The 20,599-nt window shown below is 40.0% G+C and overlaps 1 protein-coding gene across 1 annotated transcript in view; it reads right to left on the bottom strand.

The window, feature by feature from the left end:
- Positions 1-3,391: 3,391 nt before the first annotated feature.
- Positions 3,392-20,599, bottom strand: part of bmal2 (basic helix-loop-helix ARNT like 2) — a 99,600-nt gene continuing 82,392 nt past the window's right edge. Inside the window, exons 10-17 of the mRNA XM_060923761.1 lie at positions 15,224-15,464; positions 13,038-13,144; positions 12,384-12,534; positions 12,206-12,273; positions 10,643-10,757; positions 10,456-10,546; positions 9,742-9,841; positions 3,392-7,514 (exon numbers count right to left, since the gene is read on the bottom strand). Of these exons, the coding sequence (XP_060779744.1) occupies positions 7,366-7,514; positions 9,742-9,841; positions 10,456-10,546; positions 10,643-10,757; positions 12,206-12,273; positions 12,384-12,534; positions 13,038-13,144; positions 15,224-15,464 (1,022 nt within the window). The 3' untranslated portion in view covers positions 3,392-7,365. The remainder of the gene's footprint in view (positions 7,515-9,741; positions 9,842-10,455; positions 10,547-10,642; positions 10,758-12,205; positions 12,274-12,383; positions 12,535-13,037; positions 13,145-15,223; positions 15,465-20,599) is intronic.

Here is a 20,599-nt window from a genome sequence, read left to right on the forward strand (position 1 = left end):
CCATGTTTCACAGATGGGATAAGGTTCTTATGCTGGAATGCAGTTTTTTCCTTTCTCCAAACATAATGCTTCTCATTTAAACCAAAAAGTTCTATTTTGGTCTCATCCATCCAAAAAACATTTTTCCAATAGCCTTCTGGCTTGTCCATTACCCCTTTTCCACCAAATCAGTTCCAGGGCTGGTTCGGGGCCAGTGCTGGTGCTGGTTCACAACTCGTTCAACTTGCGAGCCAGCTGAGAACCAGTTTGCTTTTCCATAGCTCGCAGTGCTAAGCGGAGCCATGTCATTACGTCGCTGTATATGTCAGTTACGGCGCTACGTTTACATAAATCTTGGCGTGAATATCAAAGCAAAAACAACATGGAAGAAGCAGCAGCAGCAGCAGCAGCAACAACAACAACAATAATAATGGATGACTTCGCGTTTGTACAGCTGCTGCTTCTCGTCGCTTAAAAATGGCGATCTTTCGCGGTCTTGTTATTGTTGTTGGTCTTAACAACTCTGCGCCCCCCCCGCTGACGTAAGCGGTTCTTTCCTCTGGCCCAGCAGAGAGTTGGTGCTAGCCTGGAACCGGTTTTTCTGGCCCCAGGGCCAGTTCTTTGTCAGTGGAAACAGAAAACCCGGTTCCAAACTAAGCACTGGCCTCGAACCAGCCCTGGAACTGCTTTGGTGGAAAAGGGGCACATGTGATCTTTAGCAAACTGCAGACGAGCAGCAATGTTCTTTTTGGAGAGCAGTGGCTTTCTCCTTGCAACCCTGCCATGCACACCATTGTTGTTCAGTGTTCTCCTGATGGTGGACTCATGAACATTAGCCAATGTGAGAGAGACCTTGAATTGTTTAGAAGTTAGCCTGGGGTCCTTTGTGACCTCGACGACTATTACACGCCTTGCTCTTGGAGTGATCTTTGTTGGTCAACCACTCCTGGGGAGGGTAACAATGTATTGAATTTCCTCCATTTGTACACAATCTGTCTGACTGTGGATTGGTGGAGTCCAAACTCTTTAGAGATGGTTTTGTAACTTTTTCCAGCCTGATGAGCATCAACAACACTTTTTCTGAGGTCCTCAGAAATCTCCTTTGTTCGTGCCATGGTACACTTCCACAAACGTGTTGTGAAGATCAGACTTTGATAGATCCCTGTTCTTTAAATAAAACAGGGTGCCCACTCACACCTGATTGTCATCCCATTGATTGAAAACACCTGACTCTAATTTCACCTTCAAATTAACTGCTAATCCTAGAGGTTCACATACTTTTGCCACTCACAGATATGTAATATTGGATCATTTTCCTCAATAAATAAATGACCAAATATAATATTTTTGTCTATTTGTTTTACTGGGTTCTCTTTATCTACTTTTAGGACTTGTGTGAAAATCTGATGTTTTAGATCATATTTATGCAGAAATATAGAAAATTCTAAAGGGTTCACAAACTTTCAAGCACCACTGTACCTTTTATCCTGGTGATGCATCACATGTACAGTAAGGTGTTCTCTTAACACTGATCTAGATCTATTTTTCACAGTTATTTGTTTTCTGAAAACATTTGCAAATGAATTTAGTTGGCTCGACTTCCCAAAATATAAGAAAATTATAGCCCGATTTAAACCCTTGACCAGGCAGTTACTATGATACTATACTAAAATGAATGAATGCTGTAGGGCAGCACGGTGGTGCAGTGGATATCACTGCTACCTCAGCGCAAGAAGGTTCTGTGTTCGAACCTCTTGACCGACTAGGGCCTCCCTGCGCCTGTGTGGGTTTCCTTTCACAGACCAAAAACGTGGATTAGGTCAACTGCTATTCTAAATTGCCCAGAGGTGTGAATGGTTGTTCGTCTCTGTGTTAGTCCTACAATAGATTGCCGACCTGTACCGATCTCCTGAAGTAAGCTGGGCTTGGCTTCAGCTTTCCCTACAACCCTGATGGTTAAGTGGTAGAGATCATGGATGGATGAACGCTGTAAAAATCTCACTATAAATGCATTGGTCAAGTACGAATGTGGTCTTTCACTGTCCTGCAAGCTCCATATCTGACCGCATGAAGTTAAAAACCTCCCACTCACATGTACTGATGCACAATATGGCCCAAAATTTCTAGACATCTGACCATCACACCCATATGTGCTTTTGGAACGTCCCATAATAACCTCCACTCTTTTGAGAAGACTTTCCACTCGATTTTGGCATAGGGCTTTGGGAATTTGCGCCCATTCAGCCACAAGAGCATTTCATTAACGGTATTTGGCAGGCACCCTTATCCAGAGCGACTTACATAAGTACTTTGGAGTCTCTTTCAATTAATACATCCAGATACTGGTTCACTAGGTCATGGACTAAGAATACTGTATCAGTCTAAAACTTCTGTTGGGGAGGTAGTATGGTAAGAAAAGCACAAAAACAACACAAGAATTTTTTGGAGAACATTGGTGAGGTCAGGCACTAATGTTGGGATGAGGAGGCAGGCCTGGGAAACAATCAGCATTCCAGGTAATCCCAAAGGTGTTCAGCGGAGTTGAGATCAGGGCTGTGTAGGCCAAAGTTTTCCAATCAAGCAATGTCTTCATGGACATTTAGTGTTTCCCCTACCATTATCTTGGTAGGTATCTTGGCGCTGGGCTCGAACCCAGGACCTTCTTGCTGTGAGGCGACAGTGCTGCCCTTGTTCAGATCCAAATGCTCTATAATAGGAGCAGTGGGGAGAGGTCCTGCAGGTGACCCCCCCAAAACAAACAAAAAACAGTAAACTTAGGAGAAACACTGATATTGCTTTGTGCACAGGGACATTGTCGTGCTGGAACACATTTGGACCCCTTAGTTCTAGTGAAGGGAAACTGCAATGCTACAAAATACAAAGGAATTCTATACAATTGTGTATAGATTATGGTAACAGTTTAGGGAAGGCTCATATATGGGTGTGATGGTCAGGTGTTCCCAAACATTTGTCCATATACAGAGTGTATATTAACATGAAAAGCTTTCTTAAATAAACAAAGAAAGAATAATGCACATCCTACCCATGTCCATAATTTTATCACATCCGAATAATCAGAGAACGGCATCATGGGCTGTTGAGAAACGTCAGTGTTCAGAACAGATGAGAGGAAACTTCCATAAGATTAAAATCTTCATTGATGTGGTATGTAGGTTTATCAGCCAGTGCTGGTCTAAGGATTGACGACGCACCTATAACCCGAGATGTAAATAGGTGCGTCAGTGTGTGGATGCATGGTACCCTGCAATGGACTAGCTTCCCCTTCAGGGGGTGTTGCCATGATAGACTCTGGGTCCACCACGATAAAGCAGGTGCATTTGAAACGTGGTTCCAGTTAAGTGGGAAAACATTTTTATAGAATAGAATTCTATGTGAAAAATTATTCAAAAAATAAATTAAACTAATATTTATTGAAAGATTTATTCTGTACAGGATTGCCTAGATAGAGACAGCTTTTCTGTCATGAACCAGGCCTGTTCACAGCAGCAGCCATAGCAAACACACGAGTGTCTTATAAAATACAGGAAGATGAAGACAAACTTTTCGAACAGATGATCTTGATGAAGTCCTCTTTTCTTTTTTCCTTTTATGGAGGCTTATACAGAGTGATGCATATGCCATGTCCAACTACCGGTAGGTTCCCCGCGCAAACAGTTCATGGAAGGAGGAACTGGAGGAAGTACAAGTGTCCGCAGTGGAACAGTCTTCGGTGAACTAAAACACCACTGTCCAAGACATGAGCAAAGGAAAACATCAGAAAGACAAAACGTTTGAGTTCATGATAAGGCAAAACATTACCTTTATCCAATATTAACAAAAATGCAGTACAAAAAACACAAGCAAAATCAACAGTTACACAAAAAGGCCAGGATGCATGAAGATCACTAGAAGACCAACAACCTACATCTAGCATATTTCTATGCAGGCTAGTTCAATATAACTGACTGAAGTAGTAGAAGGTGTAATGCTGTGGTTCTAAACCAAGTACAGTACCCATTTTTTTCTTTTTGCTTAGTGCCAGTGAATTTAGTACATCTTCACACTAAAAGATAGTAACCCTATGCTAGGGGTGAATGGATACAGTACATAGATATGAGAAAAAAACAAAACAAAACCAGCAACTCAAAAGACAGTTTTTTTGCTGTTCATGTATGGCACATCTTATCACAGCTCACTGCTTATTCGTCTGGTTCGAGAGAACAGTTGTCCTGTACTTAAGGCCCCAACTAACCAAACCCTCATTGGCAAATCATAGCAAGCCACCATATTTTACTAAACACAACAAGTTTAAAGTAACGCTGTTCTTGATATTGGTCAGTCAATGTGTTAAAAAAGTTAGGCATGGGGGAAGGGACAAGTGGTCATGTACATCAGTTCTCCTGGACAAAGCAGTAAAAGAACCTACAGTGGACATGGAACAGGACTTTCAAGTACTAGTCTCAGTGATGTATAATGTTCAGTTCGAATGAAGATATTTTGTACAAACCTGTTTGAAAGAAATACTGATAAAGCATTTACGGGAAACGGCTTTAGCGTACTGATGATATACCGCAGTCAAGAACCTGCATTATCTTATCAGATTAAACAACTTTGGTATGCCAGTACATAGAATCAAACAGATGCCATTAAATAAGGCCATTAGACTGACTTTTTATAAATCTTATCTAAACAGCCGTTTTTTTTTTTTTTTTTAAATACGTTGCCATTAATACTTAAAGATGATTTTTCTAAAATTGTTACCATCAAACCAAACTTGACGGGCTTAACAGCCGATCACTCTGGTTAATTAAAATACTTCGGTCGTTACATACGGTATAGCTTAATCTGCACAAGATTCACGCTGAAGTGTCTAGAAATTCAGTGTCCAAAAGGGAGCAAAAGGAAAGCTCAGAGGGTGGAGAATAAAGCAAGTCAGCAAATGTACAAATGAAAGAAAAACCTATACGCCTGCCAGCAACAGATATCAAAGGACCAATATATAAAAATGGTACAAGATGGGTGGGGGGAAAAAAAATCCCAGCTAGTTGCTCCCTGAGTGTTCTGGATTCACTGGGATAATATTTTTTCAACGCTTTATAGTGACATAGCTTATCAGAGACTACTTCCTGAAAAAGGACGGTGTAATATGGCTTCCTGACTCTTCCACTCAGCTAACTTTTGCACGATCAAAGCATCGTTCAAAAACGTGCAGATATGGATCAAGTTCAAATGAAACTTAAATCACTGAGATCGAAAATAGCGCTCAGTTCAACTATTCCTCAGAAGCCCTGAACCACAAGCTGTGGAAAAATATAAATGTTAGTTTGCTATGACATTTTAAATAAATACCTTGTTATTGCAATTTACCAAGATATCTTGAAACATAATTGTATTAAGTTTTGAATATTATGACTCCTGCCACTCGGACAGAAATTCCATAATGGTCAAAGCAGTTGATTTGACTTGTTGAGTTTGCTTTACCATACCTGAACGCTTTTAGGCAAGTTACTGAATTATCTGATGTGCATGTGTCAAGTGATTTCCACTAAAAGCAATGCCTGGCTCACTAACAGCACAAGGTATAAAAATTACATGTTATTCAATAAATTAATCTTTTTTCACATACACCCCATGATTGAGTAATAGATGATGGCATGTATGCACGAGCAAGAGGTCAATAAGGAGATAAAGTAACTGAAAATAATGCGTGAAAGACAAAATAGTCAAAATAACACCTTGAAACTGAAAGTTAATAGAGAATGAAGTGACGTGACGTGAATAACATTAAGTCAATATAACAATAATATCTTGAAATAATTGTAATTTATTCTGTTGAAATAATTAAGCAACATTGCACAAGCGTGTTCTACTGAATACCCGTGCGACTGTGATTCATCCACAGGGGATTTTACGGTAGGTAGTGAACAGAGACAAGCGGAGTGATACAAACAGTGAAATATACCAGTGTTGTGCTGTCCTATGGAATATCAGGACACTTGGAACGCCGCCGGTCAAATTAGTGGACCAGAACTACCTGTCAGATAATATTTATGAAATGAATCCTATTATTCTTCTATCCATATTCACTGGATATGAACAATCGCACGCTCCAATTGGCTACTCTACTACTAGGATATCAGCTCATATAGTGCGAGTTGAGAAAAACAAAACGGTGAAGCACGTTCCTGAACCAACCAAGGATGAAATAAAAAATACTCGAAAAAATCCAAAGCAACAAAATCTGGAATGACAGTATTTGATAGTAAGAACATATCTTTTATTTTTCAAGAATTATTATTATAGCATTTTTCACAAAGTGCTACTGTCATTTCACCAGTTTGTTTACATTCTAAGCAGAAATCGTTTTGTCGGACATTTTGGACCAAGTTTTTATTTATTGAATTTGCAAAAAATACAACTGTGCAGTTTCTCAAAATCCAGTGAATGTGGTTATAAATAAGTTTGTTTTTATTTATATGAGATATTTTAAGCACATTTGATCATTCATATTTTATATTATATGTAAAACGCACTATATAAAAGTAATAAACATTATTATTCCACTCAATCTTGTCGTACATGGCTGATATTCACCTCAGTGGCCATCAGCTCATGTATGACTCGATTTCGTGAAATGACCGTTAAATAGATTGTGGGGGGTTAAACAGGTCATTGAAATAAGGAGGCAATGTGTTATAATAACTGAAAATTATGGGTCAAGTCGAAATGATGAGAAGTTATGGCCTAAATCATGACCTTGCATTTCAATTTTTTTTTTTTTTTACAACTTGCATTTCAGGGCTTCTGTATGATTCAGATCTCTCAGAACATTAACAAATGACCACAAAAGATGTGTTTCAAATGATCACTTCTGGCAAAGAGAGTATTAACCATGAAGTTTCCTTACTTAAAAGATGTAGGAATCTACTACGAACTATTTGGGACCATGTTTTATGACACGACATGCTTCTCTCAGCACTGGAAAACACAGTCGGTTATTGTCCTCACAGCTGAAGACCAACAAAAACCTGGTCATTGCTTAAAGTGTCCAGTTTCTTTCCACGCAGACTCTTCTGCGCTTCATTTTCTAGAAGATATAAACAGGGAACAAAAGGGGAAAAAAAAAAAAAAAAAGTATGACCCAAGAGACACTGCAAGTCTATTTTACTGCTCTCTGTACATCTTTCTCTTGCGCTGAGGGATCATCAGAGGACTCGCGCAGCGATAAAAAACCTTAGCCAATTAAAACTTGCTCGAAGACGTGATGTGGATGATCTTGGGTCCAACGATACAAGCTTTATTTCAAAAATATACATCCTCCAAGGAATAAAAAGGTCTGTACAAAAATCGTAATGAAACTCAAGGAAAGACATTGGAGCTGTGATGTTAGAGAGACCAACGCATCTCCAAGTTCATGCCCTCTCCCAGGTTGGTGTCAGTTTCCAGCAGGCTCATTATGATGGCCATGGCGGCCTCATCGCTGCTTAGACTTCCGAGCCCTGGGACCCCTTCCAGATCCAACTGAGACGGTCCCTCTACAGCAAGGGAAAGAGGAAAACAATGATAATGACTTATGATCTCAAACGAGAGTAATTACTTGTGCACCCTTGTCGTGAAATTGACTTACCTGGGATTATACAGTTAGGTCCATAAATATGTGGACAGAGGCAACATTTTTCTAATTTTGGTTCTGTACATTACCACAATGAATTGTGAACAAAACAACTCGGATGCAGATGAAGTTCAGACTTTCAGCTTTAATTCAGTGGGTTGAACAAAATGATTGCATAAAAATGTGAGGAACTAAAGCATTTTTTAAACACAATCCCTTCATTTCAGGGGCTCAAAAGTAATTGGACAAATTAAATAATTGTAAATAAAATGTTCATTTCTAATACTTGGTTGAAAACCCCTTGTTGGCAATGACTGCCTGAAGTCTTGAACTCATGGACATCACCAGACGCTGTGTTTCCTCCTTTTTAATGCTCTGCCAGGCCTTTACTGCAGCAGCTTTCAGTTGCTCTTTGTTTGTGGGCCTTTCTGTCTGAAGTTTAGTCTAACAAGTGAAATGCATGCTCAATTGGGTTGAGATCAGGTGACTGACTTGGCCATTCAAGAATATTCCACTTCTTTGCTTTAATAAACTCCTGGGTTGCTTTGGCTTTATGTTTTGGGTCATTGTCCATCTGTATTATGAAACGCCGACCAATCAGTTTGGCTGGATTTGAGCACACAGTATGTCTCCGAATACCTCAGAATTCATCTGGCTGCTTCTGTCCTGTGTCACATCAATAAACACTAGTGACCCAGTGCCACTGGCAGCCATGCATGCCCAAGCCATCACACTGTCTCCGCCGTTTTACAGATGATGTGGTATGCTTTGGATCATGAGCTGTACCATGCCTTCGCCATACTTTTTTCTTTCCATCATTCTGGTAGAGGTTGATCTTGGTTTCATCTGTCCAAAGAATGTTCTTCCAGAACTGTGCTGGCTTTTTTAGATGTTTTTTAGCAAAGTCCAATCTAGCCTTTTTATTCTTGAGGCTTATGAGTGGCTTGCACTGTGCAGTGAACCCTCTGTATTTACTTTCATGCAGTCTTCTCTTTATGGTAGATTTGGATATTGATACGCCTACCTCCTGGAGAGTGTTGTTCACTTGGTTGGCTGTTGTGAAGGGGTTTCTCTTCACCATGGACATTATTCTGCGATCATCCACTACTGTTGTCTTCTGTGAGTGTCCAGGTCTTTTTGCATTGATGAGTTCACCAGTGCTTTCTTTCTTTCTCAGGATGTACCAACTGTAGATTCTGCCACTCCTAATATTGTAGCAATTTCTCGTAAGGGTTTTTTCTGTTTTCGCAGCTTAAGGATGGCTTGTTTCACCTGCATGGAGAGCTCCTTTGACCGCATGTTTTCTTCACAGCAAAATCTTCCAAATGCAAGCACCACACCTCAAATCAACTCCAGGCCTTTTATCTGCTTAATTGAGAATGACATAATGAAGGAATTGCCCGCACCTGCCCATGAAATAGCCTTTGAGTCAACTGTCCAATTGCTTTTGGTCCCTTTAAAAACAGGGTGGTACATGTTAAGGAGCTGAAACTCCTAAACCCTTCATCCAATTTTAATGTGGATACCCTCAATTGAAAGCCTGGACTTTATGCCCATGTCCATTATATAACTATAACTTTAATGTTTCAGTAAACAGATTAAAAAAAAAAAAAAAAATATGTGTCAGTGTCCAAATATATATGGACCTAACTCTGTGTGTGTGTGTGTGTGTGTGTGTGTGTGTGAGATATATATATATATATATATATATATATATATATATATATATATATATATATATATAAATAAATAAAATATTTATTTTATACACACACAATATATAAAAATGAGAGACATGGGTACAGAGGCAAATTTTAAGCTTGCTAATGAAAAATTACATTGTTAGCACTTTGTCAGTATTTATTGGTCGATTGCCTCCTAATGGAATAACAGACTAGCTTCCCCCTCCGCCAAATCATTCACTTTCAGTAATAACTTTATTCTGGTGGATCCAGAGCCAATTCAAGGAACTCAGGGTATGAGGCAGGAATATTGCTTGCTGTAACATACCAGATTCAGTTCATTATTGAAATTATCAAATTCAGTCAGTGTGTTAGAGCAGCTCTAGTCACTGATCTGTGCTGGACACCAAAGGTTCAAGATTGCATTTAGAAAATTCTGCTCTGAAGTGATAGTGGTGTAACAGGTACCCATAACATTTTCACTTCCTGTAAAAGGTCCACCACGTGGGTTATCCTCAGAGCTCGACTTGCTGGGCACATGTGTTTCTGTCACTTCCCCGTTTGGCACCTAGACAACATTTAAAGAAAATAAAATCATCAATATTATATATGAGAAATAAATAAATAAAAATCACAAACACTTACTTATCCCACGAAATCGATTCATACGTGAGCCGATAGCCGATGAGGCACATAGCACCGAGTTGGTTATAAGCCATGTATGACGAGATTGAGTGGAATAACTGCTATTCTATCCACATTCACTGGATTGAGAAACGGAGCATTTTTATTTTTTTGCAAATTCGATTCATAAAAACTTTATACAAAACATCCGACAAAATCATTTCTGCTTGGAAAACAAACTGGCGAAATTGTGAAAAAGGCTATAATAATTCTTGGAAAAAAAATTACACGTTCTTATCAAATACTTTTATTCCATATTTTGTTGCTTTTTTGTATTTTTTGGGGTTTCAGTTTTGAGTAGAGGCTTTATTTCGTTCTCGGTTGGTTCAGCAACACACTCCGGCATTTTGTTTTTCTCTACTTACAGTATATGAGCTGATATCCTGGTAGCAGAGTAGCCAATCAGAGCACATGATTGCTCATATCCAGTGAATATGGATGGAATATATACAAGTCAGCAAAGCCCTGTTTTGCGTGCACACAGTCAGTGTGACTCACGTTGCTGCTGGCTTGAGTGAGAACCAGTGGAGATTTGTCCTGCAGCAGACTGAAGGGGCTGGCATTGCCACTGGATGGGGAAGAGTTCATCCTGTGAAGATGGTTAAAATGTACAGCCAATATTTTAACACTCCCAATAACATCCATTCAAAAGACTGTGGCTAGTTTTCAGTAGGAGAAACCTTACTTATTAAAATCCAGTAGCTCATTAGCTATTTGTGTTCCAATGCTTCCAGCATAAATCATGGTGCCTGAAGCATTTGAGATGCCTGGGATGATGGGTGGGGATTTCTTCGCATCCTCTGATAAGGAAGGACACAATGCAAAAGGAATTTAAAAACATAAGAGCTTGATCTTTTATGACTCACTTAAGCAACAAAACACAGATGTGAGGGCATTATGATCTACTGAATCCAAATCACACCCGTGTTTTGGTGTCATCTGTAATCCTACACAATCTCAAAATTTTTTTTTTTGAAACGATGGTTTACAAATTAAACAGGGGAAATACAACAAAGAAACTACACATTATTTCAAATATCTATGATTAATATTTCCCATTTTTGTACAGTATTTGGTGAATAAAATAAATTTTGCCGAGCTTGTAAAGTACCACCTAACCTGTAGTTTTTTTTTTTTTTTTAAACAGACTCCTCAGCGTAACAGCCATCAAGTTTGGTAGAAAAATTCCAATTGAGAGATTATATTCTTTGAACACTGCATTATTTTACTGACAAACATCTAGATGTTGTTCCAACCTTTCATGGAAAAATAATTTGACAGTGGCCTTCAGAGGGAAAGTTCTCCAACACAGAGATGAACTTGTACTACGCATGCCCGCCATCTAGCGGTGAGAATGACTAAATGTATAAAAATAATATATCACAGAAAGGTCCAAGTCCGGGGCGGCATGGTGGTGTAGTGGTTAGCGCTGTCGCCTCACAGCAAGAAGGTCCGGGTTCGAGCCCCGTGGCCGGTGAGGGCCCTTCTGTGCGGAGTTTGCATGTTCTCCCCGCGTCGGCGTGGGTTTCCTCCGGGTGCTCCGGTTTCCCCCACAGTCCAAAGACATGCAGGTTAGGTTAACTGGTGACTCTAAATTGACCGTAGGTGTGAATGAGAGTGTGAATGGTTGTCTGTGTCTATGTGTCGGCCCTGTGATGACCTGGCGACTTGTCCAGGGTGTACCCCGCCTCTCGCCCGTAGTCAGCTGGGATAGGCTCCAGCTTGCCTGAGACCCTGTAGAACAGGATAAAGCGGCTAGAGATAATGAGATGAGATGAATGAGGTTACAGTTCAGGCTACGGCTTGAATAACAAGAAGAGGGGAAAATAAGCAGCGTAGTAATGCACGCATAATATAAAGTACAGCGTGTCTTTGGATAGCTTTTCTGATGCACATTTATTTTTGTGAAAGTATTGTTAATTAATTGAAACCGCCTGGAATAACAGGATCAATGTACATATTTGGTGATAAAATATGCTATTGTTTAGACATCACACACCTAGAGCACGTTTCAACCAATCAGAGCAAGGAATGTAATGATCGGATAATGTGAAAGGCAACGACTCAAAGCAAGTGTCAAAGAAATTAATTAACAAAAATTACAGGCAACGCGTGTGTAAAAGAATAAATGTACATGTCTAAACTGATGTAAAATATGCTAGCAAGATGATTTGCCTGCAAGTCTGAAAGGTAAAGCAGTCCTTCTCGAATACCATCAGCATCATTTGTGATCTGTGAAAGCCCTCACCTTCTGAAGCTTTGGAATCTATTGGCTGTTGGGATTTGTCCCCTGATCCACTGGGATTGCTCTCATCACTGCATCACAACAAATATTTTCCATCATGCACCTTCACCTGTAGTTTTTTTTTTTAAATTGTAAATGTTGAAATATTCTTCACAAATAAGGAGGAGACAGTTTTACTCACGATATGACTCTGTTCCTTGACACTATATATTCTACTTCTTTGGTCCAGGGATTTATAAAACTAAACCACTGACTTTGCAAGGTGACAAAAGAGCCACATTTCGTTTTGAACTTGTAGCAGTTTGTCTCAATCTTCTCTTTACTTCTCAACACTTTAAAAAAAAAAAAAAAAAAAAAAGGAAGAGAAAAATTGTACAAGTCATACTACAGAATCACTGACAGAACACAGTTCTAAGAGCTGGGAATTCAGCTTCATGATAACAGGTTCAGAAAAATTATAAAATAATTAGAAGCCAGCTTGGCATTATATGAAGAATATTCATCTAATTTGAGATTTTTTTTAAAGGAGGTTAAAACTTTCACATTTAAACTTAAACATTAATTGTAAATATTCTTCACAAATAAGGAGGAGACAGTTTACTCATGATAGGACTTTGACACTATATATTCTACTTCTTTGGTCCAGGGATTTATAAAACTAAACCACGGACTTTGCAAGGTGACAAAAGAGCCACATTATACGAAGAATATAAATTTAATTTGAGGGTTTTTTTTTTTTAGGCGGTTAAACTTTCACTTATTTGAAATGGTCTTTCTTATAGAATTAAAAACACTTTTACAACACCAAGTCTGTCCAGCACTGCACTGAGATCACCTTTTCGGTGTTTATCTGCTAAATGAGGCAAATCGTCTTGATGCAAGTATTCATAGCAGGATGTGCCAAGCAGCTCCTGTGGTAGATATCCAAGTATGGTGGTGGCTCTGTAAACATTGGAAACAAATAAGTTAGATTAGATTAAATAAAACTTTATTGATCCCTTTGGGAGGGTTCCCTCAGGGAAATTAAGTGACATTAACTTAAACAGTTTCAGCCCTCGGGTTAAAGATGGTGGTTTGTCAATCAATCAATCAATCAATCAATCAATCAATCAATCAATCAATCAATCAATCAATCAATCAATCAATCAAAACCTATTCCACATAAAATTCAAATAAGAATAACGATCCAAATTTCAATACATTTACAGTGGCTATAAAATGCCGACGCACCCCTGTTAAACATTTCTGAAATCTTTTTGAGATGCAAAACATGAAACCAAGATAAATCTTTTTAGATTGTTTTCCAACTGACAAAGTTTAAGTGGAAAAACAAAAATATTAACCAGGTTGCATAAGTATGCACACCCCTCCCTAACACTTTGTTAAAGCACTGAGCCTTTTTGGGTGTCAGTTTACCAACTTCTTGATTTGGCAGTTCTAGTCTACCTTTCCTTGCAAAAATGTTCCAGGTCTATCAAATTACAAGGGGCTCTCCTGTGCGCAGCCCTCTTCAAGTTGTTCCAGAGGGTCTTTTTTTGGACAGGATTTAGATCTGGGCTCTGACTGGACCATTCCAAAATGCTCATCTTCCTCTTTTAAAGTCATTCTGTTGTTCACATGATTTTGTGCCTTAAGGCCAATTTATGCTGACAACCCAGTCCTTACAGATAGCGTCGCAGACAGTGTCTGCGTAGCCCCCCCCACCTTCGCAGACGCTCTGCGCACACCTCCCAAAAATTGTGACCACCGCAGAAGCCTCGCAGACAGCGTCGCAGACAAGAGGGCTCTGATTGGTCCACTCTACATCCGCTGTACACGCACTTCCGCTTCCCTATTTTCCCGGTTTGGTTTGTTTTCACGACCGGCATTTTTAAAAACACGAGCGAAGATGGAGCAGCATGAAGAGCGGTTGATTGAGGAAGTACGTACATTTATATGACTCCAGTTCTAGTCATTATAAGTAACCGGAGGATAAACACTAACCACACCCACCAACTACTCCTAGCGACTCTGCGCCCCCTTGCGTTGTGCCGGTGAATAACAGTGCACGCCTATTACTCCCCGCTCAACAATAAATTACAACTGTCTGCGAAAAGCTATCTGCGAAAGCCTTGTTGCAAGAGCATGCAGAGGCCTTTAGTTCATAGTTATGCTGAAAGGTTTCATGCTCTCTCACAGAAGCTTGCAGGTTTGTGACAAAACAGATTGCTCCTTGGAGCCATCTACGATTCCCTCTATGTAGACTAAGGACCAGAACCAAACCCCAGTTCTAGAAGAGAAGCAGCTCCATAGCACAATACTACCACCACCATGCTTCACCATGGTTATTGTGTTAAACGAGTGATGAGCTGTTTTGTTCTGCACCAAACATATATCTTTTAGAATTATGACAAAAATATTCTCCCTTGGTTTCATCAAAGCAGAACATCTTTTGCCAAAACGTTTCAGGGTTATTAAGGTGGGCTTGGATGTTGTCGTCCCACTGCCCTGCCACAATGAATATGTGCTTGCATATAGCAACAGCTCTTATTGTTGCTGTAGGGTTTCTTGGCAGCCTCCCTAATAAATTTTCATATCTTTCCATCCATTTTGGTCATCTATTCCCTGTGGTGCCCCATTTTATCTGCTTGTTGATGGCCTTGACAGTGTTTCGTACCCCTCTCCTGATCAATGAGATTTTGTGCATGCTTTGGAAGCTCTTTGCAGACCATGACTTCAGCATGGTTCTCCTGCCCTCCCCCCAAAAATGCTCACATTGGTTACAATATATCACATTAAAAGGTGGAAAAAAAAAAAGCTAGCATGATTTATCTTGGTTTAATTTTTTTATATCACAAAGTCCTGGAAATGCAACAGGGGTATGTAGACTTTCCACTGTATATAAAAAAGGATGTCGATATGCAATGTAGAATTTGCAAGTTGTCATTGCTGGTACATTTTGCTGTCACAACATAATGGCTAACTTTAACCAAGATAGTAGGACAAGAAAAACAAACAAAAAACTTAAAATTAATTATATACCGTTGATCCACAAACGTGAATTTGCCATCCATGGCACAGCGAGTGATGAACTCTGTGGGCTTGACCTTGACCTCTCTGTTGGCCTGGGGGATGGTTTGAGAGTGCACACGGCCCACGGCTACAAGACAGCTGAAATGTGAGCTCTCCTTATCGGCCTCGGCCTCACCCTCTGCTCCGAGCTGACTGGTGGGCCAATTGCGCATATAGCCGGTGCAGTGCACTGTGCAATAACGCTGCGATTCTGAAACAGCACAGGGGACGGGGAGCATGAGATCAAATGTCCACAACTGAAACTGGTGCTAAAATTTACAGATCACCACAAAAAAAAATTTCAAGTTAATTTGGGGGGGGGGGAATCTTGTCTGGATTTAGTGTCCGCCTCCAAGTATCCTCTCCACGTCTCCAAGGACGAAAGCTTATGGAAGAGCTGGTCAATGTTTAACAGCAAAATCTGCAGCCTAGGCTACCGATTGTGAGCATTTCCAAAGTTAGACATCCAGAAATACTACTGTCATTTTTATTCACTTAACATGCATGTGGTTATTTTGACACCATTATATTTACTCTTCTGGAATTTTAAAAGGAAAAGTCATGGAGTCTCTCACAGACGATGGCGGACATGCAACGGCGCTTTAAGGGGGGGGGGGGGGGGCGGCTTCGGGGGGCTCAAACCCCTGGGCCACAGCCAATCAGGGGCCTTGTAATATTAATAAAATAATAAACTGTCGGAATCGTGGGCCTACATTAATGTACGGATAGAAATAAGGTAAGAAATAAATGAGCGCACAGTAGCCTGCTGTAAGAGACATGGTGGATGTGGTTCGCGAAACGTACACCACCAGAATAAAATGTAACAAAATGTAACATCATGCACGAAAGTGCGCCAAAGACTGCAGACGACTGAGACACAAATTTAGAGACTTTGAAAGATGAAGCGTTCACATGTTAGCGGGGCGCATAAAAGGAAAAAAAAAAAAAAAAAGAGAGAGATGCAGGTAATGATAGAATCGTTGCCTAAAGTCACAGACTTTAAGGTAAGGATCACCAATCTGTTCAGAATATCAGCTACTTATCAGTTATCAGCCTACCAGCAGCTAGGCTATGTGCAGCTAGGCTAGATATGCTATGATCTGTCCAACAGTAAAATAAATCAGTTGTGATTTGAATACGTGTCGTGTGATTTGAGTTATAATCCTGTTAGTATAATAGCATATTTCGATGGGGATAATAAAATGTCTAAAACGGCATCTACTGAAGAAATTGATGAAAAGATTGTAGCCTATAATGTTCACAGTTCGGGCAGCAGACAGAGTAAGCATACTGAGGGGAATAGCAATACAAAGCTAGCGCAGATCCACATTTCTCGCTAGCTGTGTTGGGTGTGTTGTTAACCCGTGTGGATTTAAGTGAAATACTTGAGAAGTTCTGTGGTCAAGACAACGTTTTAAGGTAAGGACGCTTGATTATTAATGTTTGCCCGCCGTGGCTTGTTGTTGACGAAAGGCCCACACGATTTTGCCTTATGCAGCTACTGCTAGCGTCATGCTTTGAACTAGGTTAAGCTCATTTGCACTAAAGGATGGGTTTATTGAAGGACTTTGATGTAGCTAGTTTCTTTTTAAAAAATCGTATGCTCAAAACAGTATGCCCCGTGTTCATCATGTTTAACTTTTTTCTTGATGTAGTGCGTGAAATATTGTTGCAAGTGGTATTTCGATGCAGTCATGTCAAAAAGGCAGTTGAATGCACGGTCTTATTCAAGGAGAAGGAAGACTTGCATGATGCTTGAACATAGATCGGTAAAATAGACCCTAGTAGGACTTGGTTTCGTGCATTTCGGTCTGTAGAGTTATGAGTTTGGCCGCTGTCCATGGTGTTTACGTTTCATGTGGCCGCCGAGCCAAGTACCTTCATCATCATCATGTTCCCCTGTCAAAAGTTAAACTCTCTAGGGGTGTTTCTGCTGTAGCAGTTGCAGCAGTTGCTCAAAGTTTGATTTGTCCATCATCATATGTCTTATCTGTTGGGTGTCTATGCCCAGCAGATTTTCCCATTTCGTCCATTTGTAACCATTTTTGTCAAACAGGAGCTGCTTTTGCACTTGGTTATTGCCCATCCGGCAAACGTGAGCAATATATTTTAGTTGTTGTACGTAGCAGGATAGTTTTATATCCTGGGTTCCTGTCAGTTTCCGGAGGTCAGCATTGGACATCTTGTAGCTCCAGTCTATATCTTCATTTGTAGTGTTCTTTTGGTCAGGGGCATTCTTTCGTTTATATCCACCTTTAATCATTTTCCTTAGGAAGCCGTGCCACACTACCTCAATTTTGTGAATTTCACTGGATGATAATTGCCATGTCTGTGTGTTGTACAGGAGACGAGATCGAACGCATGCCACTAGGAACTTTATACGGGTTTTTAGTAGTATTTGGTTAGAACGTGTTTCAGTTCATTCCATTTCATGAATGCAGCACTTATCCTAGCATGCAGGAAGTGTGAGGATTCATCACAGTTGCTGACATTATAACCAAGATATTTAAAGGTGCGGACGTTTTTAATATTAGTGCCGCCAAGGGAAATGATACTTGGTTTACATTTGATATCCTCATTGACGTTAAAAGCCATTGTTTCTGTTTTGACATATGATATTTGTAAACCAAAGCGGGTGTAGGTCTTATCATACAACTGAAGAATATTCTGAAGCTCCTCGATGGATCCAGCGAGTATGGCCTGATCATCTGCGTATAGAATCTCTGTTATGCAACCCTCTCCTGATGCTCGTGCTTTCGTACGCATTTCTCTTGTGGATACCTCATTTGGAATGCAATATCTGAACTTGAAGCCTGCATCTGGGTACAGTTTTGATATCTCATGCTGTGCAATCCTGACAACAAAGTCCATATAGATATTTAAAAACTGATGGCGATTCTAGGGCACCTTGTCTTGCAGTGAATGTTTGTTTTCATGCCGCCGAGCTATTTTTATGCATTTTATTTTTTAAAAGGACTTGTCTGTAGGTGTGTGTGTTTTATTTTTACAACACATAGGTCTACATTAGCACACGCGCGCTTGTGTGGTTATCTCTGGCCATGCCCCTGCGTGAAAGTTACGCAGTATCACTGTCCTGTCCGTGGTAATAATCAGAACCGGCTCTGTAATGATAATGTGCACGTTCTTCTCTCTCTGTGGTCGGATGTGTTGAGCGATGTGAGCGTGGGCCTTGCGCAGCTACGCTGAGCCAAACGTAACCTATCGTAGGCTTCTAGGCTAATTACGCGCTTACACTGTAAATGCTTGACACGTATTGCAAATAAGAGTGTTTTCCTGGCCAACGGTAAGGGTAGGGTTGACAGGTAACCTATGAGGGGCCTAGCCCCTGGGCCACGGGTGTTGATAAAGCGCCCCTGCGGACATGGAGGAGACCGAGGAACCTGTGGTGGACGACCCTGCAGAAAACGCAATTTCTTCCAGTAATGAAGTGCACCCCTGGCCCTACATACGTGATCACTTCAGCTTCATAGAGAAAAGGGGTGACAGTTTCATTATGCAATGCAGATTGTGTGCCCAAGAAGACAACCATTGCGGCATACAAAAATTCAACGTCTAATCTGCGCAAGCATGTTGAGGTAAGTATTGTCATTGGCATCATAATCATGGGCGCAGATAGAGGGTGGGACGGGTGGGATTCGTCCCACCCAGATTTAAATTCACCTCGTTTGGTCCCCCCCACTTATAGGGAGGAAAAAACATCTATGCTGTCTTTCTTTGCATAAGGCAAACCTCACGGAAAAATCAAAAGACTAATTACCATCCGGTTTATTGAGGTGCACAGCAGTACATACATAGTTGCAACAACTCACATAAAACAAAACAAAGACTGATATTCGGTTGGTTGAGCTGCGCAGACTGCACAGGTTTCGAGCTCGAGCTTGGTTGCTATGGTTACCCACAACAAGTTTGACAGGCATATCGGGGTTGGTTTGCTGGCAGCTTTGTCCCCCCCAGTTTTTTGTCCCCCCCAGTTCAAAAAACGTATCTGCGCCCCTGATCATAATGTTTCCTTTCCATAGTAAAACCGACAATAGGCTGGTTATATTCCAAAAATAGTGGATGGCATTGCTAATGTTGAAGTAGCAACCTGTTGGTACTATAACATAATGGTAACTAGTCTGTTATTCGGTTGGCTAATCATGCAAGCAAGTTAGCTCGCCAACCTGACGTGATCAGTCCTCCTACCATTCTACATCCAACAGGCCAGAAAGGAATACTAAGCAAAACAAATAATGTTTGAATTGAATTGTTCAACAACACACAGTGCACACAGGCAAGCTACGAGATTTCGGTGAAACATTTCACTTTCATATTTCGTGTACAATGCTTTGTGTGTGGTCAGGGCGATGTAAACGACATGACTGTGTGTATTGACCTTTTTTGTTTGTCTCAGTTTTAATGCAGCATTATCCTAAGCATTCAATTTGATACACTTCCTTTAAATAAAACATCTGGGTTGAGATGTACATATATCCTTGTTTCCTCTTCTTTTTCATTTTTGCACAACACAATGGAGGCAGAAAACACCCATTGTTAAAAGTAATGTTTTACTTTTACTCAAAGTACATTTTAAATGATCTACTTTTTACTTTTACTTGAGTAGATTTTTTGTCTGGTAACTTTACTTGTACTTAAGTAAAATTTCATCAGAGTAACAGTACTTGTACTTGAGTATAATATTTTAGTACTCTTTCCACCTCTGCATTTTACACACGTTGAAAGCAGACACTGATCTTTTTATTTGTGCATTTTTCAATGCAAAAGGCTCCTAAAGGTGGTCACAGCCGGGGTGGCAGCGGGGTTGAACTCCCTCCGTCATCAAATGCGTCTCAAACAGCCTCCAACATCCAAACTACTTTCAATGTAAAGATTTTTAAATATATTTAAAAAAAAAAAAAAAAAGTGCAAGAGGACAGACTTTTTTTTTTAAATATTTTACAGGGAATTGTTTTTCTTCCTGCCTTCATATGTACTTTCTGTCCTACCCTCACTCCATCCTCGTTACATGCTCGAATACATCTTAAATTATCTCCATATGCACAGAAGGCCTGCAAATCAATCTCTGTATTTTGAAATCTTAAACTCCTTACTAGTTAAAGGGGAAGTGAAGGCAAATTTTTTTTTTTTTTATCAAACTTATTTCTCATTTTATAAAATGTAGGAATGCATTTCTGACAGCTATTTTGTCACTGCTATAGGAAGTTATGAGTGTTTGAATATGCTGTGTTTTTTATAAATATATATATATATATATATATATATATATATATATATATATATATATATATATATATATATGTGTCTGTCTGTCTGTCTGTCTAAAAT

Source organism: Neoarius graeffei, chromosome 6 (genome assembly GCF_027579695.1).
Source record: "Neoarius graeffei isolate fNeoGra1 chromosome 6, fNeoGra1.pri, whole genome shotgun sequence".
NCBI classification, from domain to species: Eukaryota; Metazoa; Chordata; class Actinopteri; order Siluriformes; family Ariidae; genus Neoarius; species Neoarius graeffei.